Here is a 15,354-nt window from a genome sequence, read left to right on the forward strand (position 1 = left end):
CATGTTTGATTTCAAAAAAGATTTGGAATTTCTGAACATTTGTTGAATTACTTTTTTTTTTTTTGCATATAGGGTGCGCTGGCACTCGAGAGCACAGATGTATTTTCCCCTTACTCGCCTTCTTCCTTGCAGTCTTGGGCCTCTGTTTCTTTTCCTTTACCGTTTTGGGCCTTGGTTCTGTGCTCTACAGCCCATCAATCTCCAAACCAACAACGGTCCAGGGTTGTTCACTTTCTGCGAACCCTAAAAAAAAACAAAAAAACTTCACTTTCTGCGAGCGGGAATACGAAATTAGCTGCGGACACCCACGAATTCCAAGTCCCCGCTCTCCTTTGCTTCCTCTCGCCAGAACCCCCAACCAGCAAACCCCACCGCCGCTCCGGCCCGGCAGAGTCCCCTCGACCCGCGGCGGCCGGCGATGGACCGGATCCACGTCACCGTGCGCGCGCGGCCGCTCCCACCGGAGGACGCGCAGAGCAGCCCGTGGCGGATCTCCGGCAACGCCGTCGCGCTCACCGCCCAGCCCTCCACTCGCTTCGAGTTCGGTGAGGAATCCGCCCCCCTAACCCTCGCTTCCTGACGCTAGCCGCGGGATTACTGAGAAATTGCCCTCTATTTCGTTCTCGCAGACAGGATTTTCGTCGAGGACTGCCACACGGCCGACGTCTACGGGGCCCGCACCAAGCACATCGTCGACTCTGCCGTGCAAGGGTTCAACGGTAAACATTTCTTTGGCACAATTTCCAATTCTGATTTCTACAACTTGCTAAGTTGAAAATTGACTCCAGCTCTGAGTAGAATCTGTGGGCCGCAATACTGGGCTCTTTCGCTTCTTACATAGTGGTGCTTGATAATAATGTTCTCACCTCTCAATTGTAACCGACCGATACAGGATGAGCAATGTACAATGTACAATTTCTAATCATACGAACTCTGCCATAAAACGCTACAGTATTCTTGCTCGCGCCTTCTTAAATATATTTTTCATTTATTAGATTTTTTGTGAACTATCCGCAGAATATATTTTTCTCCATCATTCTGGCAGCATGTGGGTATTAATGAAATGTTCGGTCCCTTTCCTTGTATGACAGGCACTGTGTTTGCATATGGACAAACTAACAGCGGAAAGACCTATACAATGAGAGGATCTGCTAATGAACCTGGAATAATACCGCTTGCGGTTCATGATTTATTTAGAACTATACAGCAGGTGATTTGTATGTCCATTCTCATCAGACAATCTTTATTCTGCTTACTGTGTAATGTGTATCGCGGATTGCTTACAACATATACACAGTTATTGCGTTTGGCTATTAGAGTACCGTCTAACTGTCATTTTTTATTCCGTGCAACTAGTACGTGTCCTGCATAATTGCGTGGTAAATGTTTGTCATCATATTTAATGTATTGAACCCACATAAAGATATATTGTTATGCTACTTGTAGAAATACAATATTATGAATGGCACAATATTAAAGTTCAGATTGTCAGTTTGCAGATTGTTAGTTTGTAAATGTTGTTGGCCTATGAGGTATCATTACACAAAACTGAAGCTCATGTTGCTTGCCAGTCGGTGTTTTTTATGTGATGTTAGGGCAGTGCATGAAATTAATGAGCACATTTGACATTACATCTAGAAATTAAAGCGGATGATGCCTAACTGTAGTTAGAAAAAAATATCAGCTGTGATCAACTCGGTGAACCATAAGTTCATAACTAATATCTAAAATATTTTGAGAACCGTGAATTTAGCAAGTCTATGTTTGGCGTCAAGTCTGCATGCTTGAGATTATTTTTGAGGGTGAAAAAAAAAGAGAATACACAGGGAGAAACACATTGGATTGGGACTCTACTTGCATCCCGTTCCTTTTTATCAGATTCAAGGTTGCATGCAGATTAGTTATTAGTTATAAGGATATACTGTTGTGATCTTCTTAGAAACAATTATGATAATCTATTGCTCGGTCTGTCTAGGCATGATTATATGATTATAAAGGTCTATTGGTTTTGACTAACTTATCAGAAATAAGTCCATCAGACTCTTTTGTGGACTGGGACTCTACTTGCATCCCATTCCTTTTTATTAGATTCAAGGTTGCATGCAGATTAGTTATTAGTTATAAGGATATACTGTTGTGATCTTCTTAGAAACAATCACGATAATCTATTGCTCGGTCTGTCTAGGCATGATTATAAAGATCTATTGGTTTTGACTAACTTATAAAAAATAAGTCCGTCAGACTCTTTTGTGGATTTTTTTTGACATTTCTCTCTTTTTCTGTCACATTGTGCTTTTAATATACAGTTATGAGACTGAAGGGAGATATGTTTGGATAAGTTTGTCTGTCAGTTATGATATATTATGTACTTAATGTCTTCTTATGTTCGTACTATGTTTTCACGGTCTAAAAAAAGTTGAGATGCAAATGGTCATAAAGGCTAATGTGACCAGCTTGGTTTTTTTAAGGCCTGTTTAAAGTACTCTTAACTACCTCTGTGTTTAATACGAAATCACCTTTGTACACTATGAGGCTTTGCTTATAGTTTTCATTGCCTATAGTGTATAATTCTGCCTGACTTAATTTTTACAATTTTAGCATATGGACAGAGAATTTCTTGTCCGCATGTCTTATATGGAGATTTATAATGAAGAAATAAATGATCTTCTTGTCCCAGAACATCGAAAATTGCAGATTCATGAGAATTATGAGGTAATATTTCATCATTAGTATCAAATAATTAACACTATTTTGAAATATTATGTATCCTCCTTGCTCTTCTTATTGATATTCTTGTTTGTAGAGAGGCATATATGTTGCTGGCTTAAGCGAGGAAATTGTAACCTGTCCTGAACAAGTCTTGAAGTTTGTGTCATTTGGAGAATGTAAGTTTTTTTACTGTTTGGTATCTCAATTAATTTATGATTAACTTATTTTAATAATTATTAGAAAAATTGCAGCCCACCGTCATATCGGGGAGACAAATATGAATGTCTACAGCAGCCGTTCTCATACCATATTTCGCATGGTATGCTTAGGTTCCATTGTGCTGTCCTATATGCAATATCAACCTATCTTATGCCACAAATTACTCAGGTTATTGAGAGTCGAGATAAAGCTGATGACAGTGACACAGATTCTTGTGATGCTGTTCGAGTTTCTGTTCTGGTACACACAATTCTCAGTTTTAACTAGCATATGCTTTTGTCCAAGTTACTTCTTCTTTTAGCTTTATACACGCAAAACGCACAAAATATAAGACGTTTTTTGTTTTGCATAGAGCATAAAAAACTTCGTACATTTTGTTACGGAGGGAATATTTCACATTTCTCTTTAACACACATATCAATAAGGAAACAACATGTGCATTTGATTTTTTATGATGACTAAAATAGGTGCATTTAAATGAAAATATTGCCTTGAATCAAAACAATAACTAATCGCAGACTAAAACTAAATTGCTGCTCCCTCCATATCACAAAAAGTGACGTTGTAGACATTGACACGGTCTTCAAGATGTAACTTTGAACACTAATTTATAATACAAAAATACAATTGTATAAGACTTAGAAAATATAATATTCTGAAAATATTTTTCAAGACGTACATATGATTTTCAAATGGAATAATTAAAAGGATACTCACAGTCAAACGTTTTAATTTTTTGATTGGAGGCATGTCGAAAGCGTTACTTATTTGTGATTGGAGGAAGCAAAACATTATCTTTCTTGCACTAGTGGTTGTACTTTATACAATTATTGTCTGCCAGGGTTTGTTTTGTTATGTTGCAATTGACATGTATTTTCACATTTTAGAATCTGGTGGACTTAGCTGGTTCAGAACGTGCTGCAAAGACGGGTGCAGAAGGTGTGAGACTTAAGGAGGGTTCCCACATTAACAAAAGTCTAATGACTCTCGGAACAGTAATCAAGAAACTAAGTGAAGGCATAAAGGGCCAGGGGTAAGTTAGAAACTTCTTACAACGACTCAAGTTGATTTGATTCCCCCTTTTGGGTTCATTTAGTAATGAATTTCATAATCAGGGGGCACGTTCCTTACCGAGATAGTAAGTTGACAAGGATATTGCAACCTGCTCTGGGTGGAAATGCTAACACAGCTATCATTTGTAATATAACACTTGCACAGGTATGCTATATTAAACATCTCCGTATCTCTTATTGACCGGTTCCTATATTGCTTGGTATTGGAGGTAGAATACAGATATTAGGTGTTTTATCTTTTCTCACTTACTGCATTTTTGGACAGTAAAGTATGAACCACAAGTATTTATTATTTCTTGTGCATTGCTATTGTAATTTCAATTGTTTAATTCCCTCAAAGAAAATCAACTGTTCAATTTTATTTAACGGTTAATTGTATGGTGTTGGAAATTATAAAATGATTATCATGACATCCTCTTTGGTCATTAAAATGGATTCCATTTTAATTTTAATTTCAGGTATTGCGTCATAGGTCAGTCATTAGTCGGCTAGCCGCAACTATTACCTTGTCATGTACTCATGTGGCTTGATTGGTGAACTGAAAATTTACAATAATACCATTAATCAAAATAAGATCTGTGGGGAATTCTTGATTGTAAATTTAAAAAAGCAATATTAACATAATGGTAGCTTTGCAATATTATATGATAACCCTTTTAGGGCGCGCTTGGAATGGTTGTAAGTAAATACGGGGGTGTTTACTTTACACTTGTATCTTACCAGCCGCGTAGCAAATTTCGGCTGGAATCGAAACGACGAGCCGAGACCTGTATTTATTTTACAGGTGTATTTGGAGGAAACACGACAATCCAATCAAGGCCTTACATAAGGGAAACTAGTTTTTCACAACGCTTCCATCGAAGAAATCCACACATATAATTCTCATTATTAAGTGGAGAAAAACAGGTGACGGGCCAGTTCGTTGCGGGATAGTCTTTAAGGACATTGGTATTTTTTTCTTCTGTAAGTTAGGAATGGACAAATATGTTACATATGTGTTATTGTGTTGGTGGTGGTGCAGTGGATAGAACTCCCTCAGCTTTAGAAGATAAAATGTGTTACTAGATCTTTGTACTAGCGGAATTCTGACTTAATGATTATCTACATACTACGTGTTCCTCAAATGATCTACTCCTAAAGTGATGTGAATATTGTAGAACTAAAAAGGGCAGCCTGGTGCACGTAGCTCCCGTTTGCGCAGGGTCCGGGTCCGACCACTTTGGGTCATTTGTATGCAGCCTTTCCCTACATTTCTGCAAGAGGCTGTTTCCAGGACTCCTTTCCCTACATTTCTGCAAGAAGCTGTTTCCAGGACTCAAACCTGTTGGTCCGAGGCAACAGCTTTACCGCTGCACCAACGCTTCCTTTCATGTGATAATCTACAACCATGCTTAGAAAATACTACCTCTGTACCTTAATATAGACGTTTTTGGCACTATCATAGTGTCAAAGAAGTCTTATATTAAGTTAAGGTACAGAGATAGTACTAGAGTAACAGAAATTGGACATTTGAAAAGAAGTTCAAAAAAAAGAGAGAACAATTATTCTTACAAAGTTACAATTATTTATTTGCTTCAATTTTTTGGCATATGTCCTTGCAAACTATTCACTTTATTTGTACTGTAGGTCCATGCAGATGAGACTAAAAGCAGCTTGCAATTTGCTAGTAGGGCATTACGTGTTACAAATTGTGCAGAAATCAATGAGGTAATGACATTTTTTTATTGTCAATCAAATTGCGTTTTCCTGATTAATTAAGGTGTTAAAAATGCATAAATGTTTACTCCACATGTATGTATGCAAATACAGATTTTGACGGATGCCGCTCTTTTAAAGCGCCAAAGGAAAGAAATAGAGGAACTTCGAGCAAAACTCAAGGTATGTATTAAAAAAGTTATGTTAAGTCAATGCATCTTGAACCTAAAAAACTGTATACCTGCGTCCACAGAACTCTCAAAGTGAACACTTGGATGAAGATGTTTTGCACTTGAGGAACACCCTGCTACAGGTCCCTTTCTAATCCTTAAGCACATCTTATCTCTTGGTTGTAGAGTATAGTGCCTTAAATAATCTGAGTACTGTTTCCAGAGTGAACTGGAAAAAGAGAGAATTGCTTTAGAGTTGGAGGAGGAAAGGAAAGCTAAAGAGCAACGCGAGAAGAGGTTGCTTCAGCAAGCAAAGAAGATCGAAAATCTTAGTTCGTTGGTTTTAAATTCAGAGAGAGATGATAGGGCTATTGTTTCTAGTAAGGTCAGTACTCATTTCCTTTATCTCATAGTATGTACTGATAGTCATAACAAGCTGCCCCATTTAGACAGCGGAACAACAATGTAAACCTACCTCTGATGTCTTTATATTTGTCCCTTGAACAGAACAAAAGAAGGCAAACATGGTGTGCTCGACCCCTGTCGAATGAATTCAGTGTCGAGGTATAATATACTGTAACATGTTAAATTCATCATTCTGAAAATCTAAAGGTACATTGTTCTTTTGGGGTCGCTATAGCATCATGAGCTGATTGTTCTCATATCATTTATGAAATGTTAAAACAACTACCCAAAATATTCACTTGGATGCCCTTCTTTCTGGGTACTTACTTTACTTCTCTCCTCTTCTTTAGTTCCTGGGATAAATTACATGTGATATTCCATTTTTTGGTACTTCATATGGATACATGACATACTTCTGTCAATGTTCATGTTATAGTTTTCTTTTCATGTTCAGTCCATGACAGAACTTCATCAAATTTATAGAAGACTACATATGTTGTTAAGATATGTTTTGGGCATCTCTACAAATATCCAGGTTCAAGAACCTGCTTCTGAACAAGGCTCTGCAAGCAGCTCAGTTCGTGAAGAGCGTAACATGGGGATGCCCCCATGTTTTGAAGAGCTAATGCAAGAAAGTTACGCCAGCAATGGCGAGCCTTCTGCTCATGGTTGTTCATTCAGTGATCTATCAAATGAAGATGTTTCTCTTCCCGATGCACATGCTTTGTTGCATGTTACCAGCAGAAGAAAGCCAAATACAATGGTGTGTGACTCTCATTTTCAATTAATGCAACATATCGCTATTGAGGTTTGATTGGAAAAGTGAATCCACATTTTTTTACTGCAAATGCCTTCTGAATTTTGAAATACATTGTCTTGACAGAAGAAAGCAGATCAAGAGCAACTTAGGGGTTCAGTGCCTGAACTACCCCAAGACCCTAATGAGCAGAAAGATGCCATGCTAAGTCAAGAACCTAGTGGCTTATCTGCTCGAGAGTCCGAGGCAATTCTTGTCATTAAACAACTTCAAGACCAGGTGCTAGTCCTTTTTCTATGATTTCCCTATTCTGAAATGTGTTTCCAATAAGTATTTCTGGAAATCCCAAGTAGGTAAACTCGCTGGAGTTAGAGAAGAGTTTGATTCAAAATAACTTGGACGATGTTCTTGAGGTGGCAACGCAGCAGAAGGCTTCTTTCAGTGAGAAGTATGAAGAGGTGAATTATCTTATACTGTATTATATTTAAAATTCAAACATATCCAATATGTTACTTCCTTTTGGGTGCTAGGTAGCTTTGTTATCTTGTCAGGCATGTTATATTATCGATATATTCGCCTATTAAATCATGAGTTAACAACTTTAACATGCAGTTTGGTACTACTTTGGTCTGTCAACTATCGCCTGTTGCTGAGCTTGCTCCCTTAATTACGAAATTGGCCAAATAGATCTGTGTACACAAATTTGGCCATGTTAGTCCTTCTGCACAGCTGCCATCAAATGTGGACATGTTGACTCAGTTTAAAGACAACTTTCTGACTCACCACAAGAGAAGTGTCGAGAACACCATCATCTACTTCTTAGATTTTATGCTGTCTTGTGTGGACTATTTAGATTTTAAAATCGGTTGTTACAAATCTTTTACAGCAAAACCATTTGGTTTGGTCCTTGCGTCTTGCATGTGCTGCTAAGGCCTAAAAGAGCTGTTACAGATATTTATCAACACGTCTGCACTAAGTGATTTAAGAACGACCACCAACGGAGGAAGTCCTCAGGGTGATGAGGGCCTGATGGGCACGTTGAGAGTGACGGCATGGACAGTGAGCGACCCTCCTTGATGGCTTCCATCTGCTTTCCTGTCGTGGCGAGCATGGCAGGAAGGATGCTGAAAAGGAACTTGGAGAAGGAGATCTTGCTGACCATGATGGCAAAGGTGCCAAGGAGGAACTTGGGTAAAGGATTGTTGCTGTTGACGGCGATGGTGAGGTTGCGCACTTGCGCTGGAGGGCGAGCACAAGCAGGAAGGGCTTGGTTCACGAGCTCAAGCAATAACTTGGCGAACAGGACACCGGTTGGCTATAGCCAATTGCACCCCGCCCAGACCCTGCAATTAATCAACAGAAGATACTTAAAAAACCAAGTTGTATGTTAACTTTATTAAACAATATCATGTTATTTTAATTTTCTTGATATTGTCATACATGTGGTGATAATCAAAATTACCCATGAACCAATTGTCCCAAAAAGAGGGAGCAACAAGCTTTGCTTACCATTTTGTACATGTTTTCTGTGGTAAAAGTAAGACCATCAAGTAACCTCATTTTGACTGGCATCTGGTGAAGCTGCCATCTGTTTTCATGATCATCTAAGACTCCCATATTTAGATTTACTTCTAGTGCACAGATATAAAAGAATATGGCTGTTATACTATCCATTTAGCTAAGAAAATCACATAGCATCTGTGTGATACTTTTTTCTTAAATGTTATCTGTTCTTTAAACTGTAACTCAATAGCCTGAAAAAAGTTCATTACAGACATTGGTGTCCTTCCTTCATTATGCTCTACCTGCCTTGCATTAGCTTCATTATGTTTCCATGCTACTTGCATCATATGAGAGCTATTTAGAATGGATTTGCATATTTTCCTTGTAATTGTCTATTGATTCTTGGCCTGGTTTCAGCTTCAGAAGAATGCTCTGGCGGCACAAGAAGAAGCAAAAATTGCTGGTGAGAAGCTATCAGCTCTGGCTACTATTTGGAAATCCAAACAAGTACTTTCCTATCTCCACTTGCATTGTTCTTTCTCTTCTCTAATATAATGCATAATTAGGATGTTTAATCAGTTCTCTAATCTTCTTACACCATTTTCATGTCGCAGTCTGATTTATTGACATGATTGCGTACTTGAATGAAACATTTGGTATAACTACAGGAACTAGTGGATGAATTCCTCAGCAACGTGTCAATGGAGACTCATGGAATATCTGTGCAGATGGATCAGACAACCCACTCAGTCGACAATGCTATTTCTTTCATTGAGGAACTCTTTCAGAGTCTGTCTGCGATTGCAGAGAACGTAACTGTATGTTTCTCTGATCATGATTGTATCTCCATAGTTCATTGATTAATCATGTCCCTCTTCCCCTTGCTCTCCTTTCCTCAATATTCACCCTGGAGTCATTTCATTAAACAAGTTGTCTCAGTCAAAATTCAATGTTGGGCCAGTGTGCATTTTACTAAATTATTGGTATCACCTCATCAATTAAATAATATGAAATACTTTGGCAATTCAAATGTTGAATGTGATCATATCCTCTGGATATATTGTTTACGTATAAGCTACTATTTTGGTTACGCAAATAAGTATTTGCATGAATGGGCGCCATCGACTTTGTAGGTCATAAACCAGTTGAAAAAGGTATGCAGATGGTCTGGTAAATGTCTGGTGCCGACGGAATACTTTGTTCTGTCTATTATCAATTTGCATATAGATCTATCTATGTAGACTTAGTACCACAGTTGTTTTTCTTGTAAGTACTATATTTCGAAATGATCTCAATTGTTCTTTCTGTAGGAATTCAAGCAGTCTGCTTATGGGCATATAAAACAATCCAGTTACGTGATTATGGATCATGAGAAAATGTCAAAAACATTGATGGAGAAAATCAGCAGACTTGAATTGGAGAAGGTAGCTATATCAACTTATCCAATCCACACTTCAATTTTGACCAGGCTATACATACTTAAATTCTAAGGAGCTACCATTTGTTAACATACTCGGACTTGAGTGCAGAAGCTGCTACACGAACAGTTCCTTAATCAACAGGATGAACTTCGGAGGATGAAGTCCAGTCTGGAAAGCTGTGAGAAGTCCAAGGATGTCTGTCATTACTTAAGTTATTAAGCTATCGTCAGTCATCAAGTTTCTAACTTCTTGTGTCTGCTCTAACAATGTTACTTATACTCAGGATTGTATTCTTCAACATGAACTTGAGAAGGATAACATTCTCTCAGAGCTTCTAACTCTCCAAAAGGAAGTCACGACCTTGTCATCATCTTCCTTGATGAAAGAAAAGGAGTCTATCCGAAAGGAACTTGAAAGAGCGAAAACAAAGTTACGAGAGACTGACAACAAGCTGAAGAATTATGTTCAAGAAAAAATTAAACTTGAGGTTATTATTTTGTACTCAGTAATTTGATCGTTCATTACGGTGGCACAAATTCAGGTGTATCTTCTCCAAAACGGTAAAATGTAGCAAGTATGAATCCATACTCTTTGTCCAGGGTGAAAAAGCGGAGGCACACAGGGAAATAAAGAAGTTACAAAGCCAGAGGACCCATCTTGAACGTGATTTAAGGAAACATGATTCTGTCACTGTTGATAAAAGACATGAATTGAATGTGAAGCCAGAAGAACTTGCTGGATTTTTTGATCAAGCTGTGCAGTTGCAGGTTGCAGTCTTCCCAATTTGTATTACTTTGTGCAAACACACTATTCTTAAGCATCCTGATACATGTTGAGGTGCTCATATGATATTGTTATAGCAAGACTTACGTAAATCACCACAGCTCCAGGAATAAACCCAAACTCCAACTACACCCTCATACCATACCGTGGTTCTAGATTATATGTTTCAGACAGCTGCACATTAGTAGCTGGTATACCATTGTGGATATAACATCACTTGTCCCAAGCTACTGGCTAGGAAATACTAGTTTTTTTTTTTGGATTCTAATAGTTTATTGCTCTCATACCTTGTAGTTATGCCACAAGTTTTTTTAGTAAGCCCGGTTTCAGTGCCTCGTTTCTTTATCCAGAAGGTCCATCATTTTAATTGACCTGCAGTCAGAAAATGAGTGCCACCTTACAAATTTACAATACATGTGTTGTGTATGTATGTATTACGGCATTAATGGCATGCAGTCTGTTCTTCATTTACTGGAGCTTATGTTTATCTATGACCGTGTATCTTGTTTCTTCATATTCAGGAGGAGTACCAAAGGCTTGAGATTCATGCTTCTGATATGGAAGATGAAATTGCTTCTTTGCAAGAAACTTTAGCTACCTTGACTGCAGAGAAGGAAGAAGCGCTATCTAAAGTAGAGTTTATGGTGTTGGAACAGGAAGATCTCGAAAACAGGCTTACTTCCGCAGAATCAAAGATAAATTCCTTAAACGACGAGATTGTTGTATTGGTATACTTAAAATGGCTTTGCAGTATATTTTGCCAGATCCCCCACACCTTTTGTCTAACCCCAAAAAAAATTTCACCATGAAATTTCTTTTTTCTGTGATACAGACCAAAAAACTTGATGAATCTGAGTCTTTTGGTAGAAAAGTGGAGGCTTCTCTCAGTTCTATATCAAAGGAAAAAGAAGACTTGGGAATGGTAATTAGCTTTACGGTTTTATCCAAAACGTTGACGCTCTCCGTAATTTGTTTGATTTTTTTGTGCTCTGAAATGCAGCAACTTACTGATGTTCTTCTGGAAATGGAATCTGAAAGATCAATGTGGATAGCCAAGGAGAAAGCATATTTAGAAACTAAGCAGCAATTGGATATATGCACTGATGAGAATAGTAAATTATCCGAAGATTTGATTAAGGTACGTTCAATAGAGTTCTCTTGATTACATACCTGCCAGATCTAATTTATGATCAATCCTCAACGTCGACAATTAGCGTGCAGATGCAATGTGGTTATCTTCTAACTGTTTTTTTTGTGAATGTCAACTGACGATATGTCTATAATTTGAGTTAGGCAGAAGTAAGCACTGTGCATGCATGCCATCTGCAGTTTAGAATTATTTGACTAGTGAACCGTTGATCAGTAAGCAGTAGAAGTCGTTAGAAACTTTATACCATGAAGGCATGAATTATGTTTTGCCATTTCGATTTGACAGCTCAAACTAGCTTCTCAAGTTCCTTCCGTTTATTTGATCCATATTGTACTGTATTTAGTACTCATAGAAGGACATCACTATATTTACTCTTTTTTTATTAGACATCCATTGGCCTGTCTTGGTATGCAGGAACAAGTATGGGGTACTGCAAGATGCCTAATTTTAGTTTATTTTTTTAGTTCATGTTAGTTCCATGTTTATTTTCATCAATTTTTTATATAATTGTCTGTTTCTCATTTCTTATTACTGTATATTATTTCAATATGTCACTAGGTGAGACAAGAGCTGGTGCAGTGTAGAGAATTGTTAAAAACTCGGGAAGACAAAATGATCCTTTCTATGGAGCATAACATAAATGAGGGAAAATGCTGGTCAGTCTTCTCTCAGAACCTCTTTTCAATGCAACAGTACCACTCTATTGTGCTTCAGTTTTGTATCGACTTGGTAGGTAACAGCATGCACATAGTCTATTACTAATGTAGTTTCATTCAATACTTTTCACACGGAGCTAAGATGCTTCATATATTTTGAATGTGGTTTGATGAGAAACAAAAGAACAAATCAAAATTATCAGAAGTTCTTTTGAATCTTTAGAGCATTAGCGATGAAAGCAATTTTAGAACGCAGGCAATTACTCCAGTGCTAGTGAACATAAAAAGTTCATAGAGTAAATCATCATAGGTTCCAAGGAAGCATGGTGTGTTTGCATACGCTCATGTACTCAACTTACTGCTAGTTATGTTATCTGATGCAGCAGGGAGAGTTGTGAAGAATCAGAACAACTCGTGGAGAAAGGAAGAAACATTGATAATGAAAATGTAAGCCTTAAGCCCATCCATTTTGCTCTTAGTGTGAAATCTTTTTTTAGAACATCAGGAAACCAAATTTAAAATATGTATTCGTATTGTCAGGACTAGTTGCACACAAATAAGTACCATCACCAGGACAGCTATGTTGTTTCACTTTTGAGTTTTAATGATCTTTCCCTGTTGAGAAACAATTGGCTAGAGTTTCTTGCTATGACTTGGTTGTTCATGGATCACACAAGATTGCTAACCATTAATATTTTTTATAATTATTAAAAATTTCAGTTGATTTTCTAGGGAGTAAAACTTCAGGAGATATATTTTCCATCTTTTGTGTTGACTCCAATTTTGAGCAGGAACTTTTCAAGCAACTACAGCTTATTTCGGAAGAACGCGATAGCTTACTTTCTAAGATGAAACAGATGAGCTTAGTCATCAATGAATTAGAAGCCTTAAAGGAGGTTTCCAATAATAAGGCAAGTCAGATAATTTGTTACAACTTACAAGTTATCTCAGTAAATTAAATTTAAGTTGTTTTTATGTGTCATTTATGCAGCTACTACAGGCCAAAGCTAATATGGATGAGTTGAGCTGTCAGATATCTGCCATGGAGGTCAAGATGAAAAATGTAAGCATTGCTGAACCCATCACTCTCTACGGTTGGTTCAGGCAGAGTATTTCTGCGGTTTGAGTTTTGAAGTGTTAAATCTTCCAGAATAAGTGCCTGATTACTGTACTGAGTATCAGCATCAAGCTTTGGAAATAAATTCATTGTAGCTTTGCACGCAAGTAGGGTTCTTGTAGTAGCCTGTGCTGAGATAGGAACATCTGCTGTTTTATTTTATTTTATAGCATTTTTATGTGTTCATTCACTTTTGGAGATGGAATATCATAAATATTTCACTAAACACAGTACTAGGACCCTGAAAGCAAAAAAAACGTATACAAGCTGATGAGTTTAGATTCTACCACAGAACACATTCCCATTTTCAGAATCATAAGTGGGCCGATGGAAGCAGCATATAGTTAATCATTCTGGCATGTTTTCATTGCATAAGTTGCTTGTTTGCGCACTGAAGTTCTATTCCAATAGATCGACATGCACTCAACTGACTCAAGATGAAGATTTATACTGACACCAACCCTAGAACCTTGTTTCCTATAGTTCCTCAAGTTTCCAGAGAACTGAGTGGACTACTTTCAGAAACCGACTGTAATTCTGGTATTTTTGTACCACAATAATGCTATTGATGACATTTCGTAACTTGACTGTTGACAGTATATGTAGAAAGCATTGAAAATTGACAGACAGTTAACGCAACAAAGAAATTCCTGATGATTCTCTTGCAGTGCTGTGTCATCAAATTCCGGAAGAAACTCAAATCGGTGGTTCTAGCTGTCCTCTTTAAACTGTTGTGTCACTTAACTAAAATTTCCTGTTCAAATTTTGTCTGATCGCGGTTCAGTAAAGCAGTGACTGGCCAGCCAGTGAAGCAGAAGAGCACACTGCATGCCAGAAAGATCGCCCGCCAACCAGCATAATCTCCACAATACCAGTTCCATAACCTGCTTTCTTTCTACAGGATGCTTCGACCCACAACAAAGAAAAAACAAAGCTTCGCATGCAAATCCGGTGGCTGCAACCAGAGCTCGACGCGAACCGCGGAAGGCTTAAAGAGGCAGTAGAAGAACGGGCGCTGATGGATGAGAATTATCAGAAAGCAACCGACATGCTGAAGGAAAAGCTGAGAAAGACGTGCCGTGAGGTCCTGAAGCTGAGAGAAGAGCTTAAACGACCAGAAGCCGCATCAAACTGACGCAGTAACCTTTCTTCTTCGCAACTACGTGCTCCTAACCTAGTGGAACCGTTTCACGTGTTGGCAGCGGCGATAATTGCCTCAATGCAGGTCTGACTCTTTCAGACCAGTGCCTGAGTCGGCTTCATTAAGATTGCCAGGTTGTACAGAGTCGTTAGAGACCGTCGTATTCCGGCCTGGACCCCTGGTGCCTCGTGCTACTGATAGCTTTGCTAGCATTCCGCTCTGAAGTTGTAATATGCTGTACATTTGCTTGTGGTCTAATGATTTGGGCTTGGACATGGACGGGTCATGGGCATCAGCCCTAGAGGACGACTGGTACAGGCCGGGCTTCACTCGGTGCTGTACACCTCTAATTAGCCATCCAGATCGTGAATCCAAAATTTCCAAGATCGTACGCTCATGGGTCTTGGCCGCCCTGGGCATTAAAGGCATGGTTGCATGCTGAACAGGCTCGCAAGTACGTATGCTCTTACTAGGCTGGTTGATTGGTTGATCCTGAACATATAATGTGATCATCTAAGCATCTGAATAACCGAGTTCATGCATCTATCCTGGCTG

At 38.4% G+C, this 15,354-nt stretch overlaps 1 protein-coding gene across 1 annotated transcript; it reads left to right on the forward strand.

Moving 5' to 3' along the window:
• Window positions 1-310: 310 nt before the first annotated feature.
• LOC119309659 (kinesin-like protein KIN-7I) lies at window positions 311-15,074 on the forward strand. Its single transcript, XM_037585618.1, has 31 exons — window positions 311-545; window positions 630-719; window positions 1,092-1,210; window positions 2,599-2,712; window positions 2,804-2,885; window positions 2,961-3,028; window positions 3,097-3,168; window positions 3,816-3,961; window positions 4,044-4,146; window positions 5,628-5,708; window positions 5,811-5,879; window positions 5,950-6,009; window positions 6,090-6,251; window positions 6,374-6,430; window positions 6,807-7,034; window positions 7,155-7,307; window positions 7,382-7,486; window positions 8,949-9,038; window positions 9,200-9,349; window positions 9,842-9,955; window positions 10,061-10,147; window positions 10,236-10,439; window positions 10,552-10,719; window positions 11,257-11,463; window positions 11,568-11,657; window positions 11,736-11,873; window positions 12,444-12,541; window positions 12,925-12,988; window positions 13,333-13,452; window positions 13,533-13,604; window positions 14,560-15,074. Exons 1-31 carry the CDS (start codon window positions 419-421, stop codon window positions 14,791-14,793), a joined length of 3,672 nt encoding a protein of 1,223 aa, XP_037441515.1. The 5' UTR covers window positions 311-418; the 3' UTR covers window positions 14,794-15,074.
• Window positions 15,075-15,354: the final 280 nt, after the last annotated feature.

Source organism: Triticum dicoccoides, chromosome 5B (assembly GCF_002162155.2).
Source record: "Triticum dicoccoides isolate Atlit2015 ecotype Zavitan chromosome 5B, WEW_v2.0, whole genome shotgun sequence".
Taxonomy (NCBI): domain Eukaryota; kingdom Viridiplantae; phylum Streptophyta; class Magnoliopsida; order Poales; family Poaceae; genus Triticum; species Triticum dicoccoides.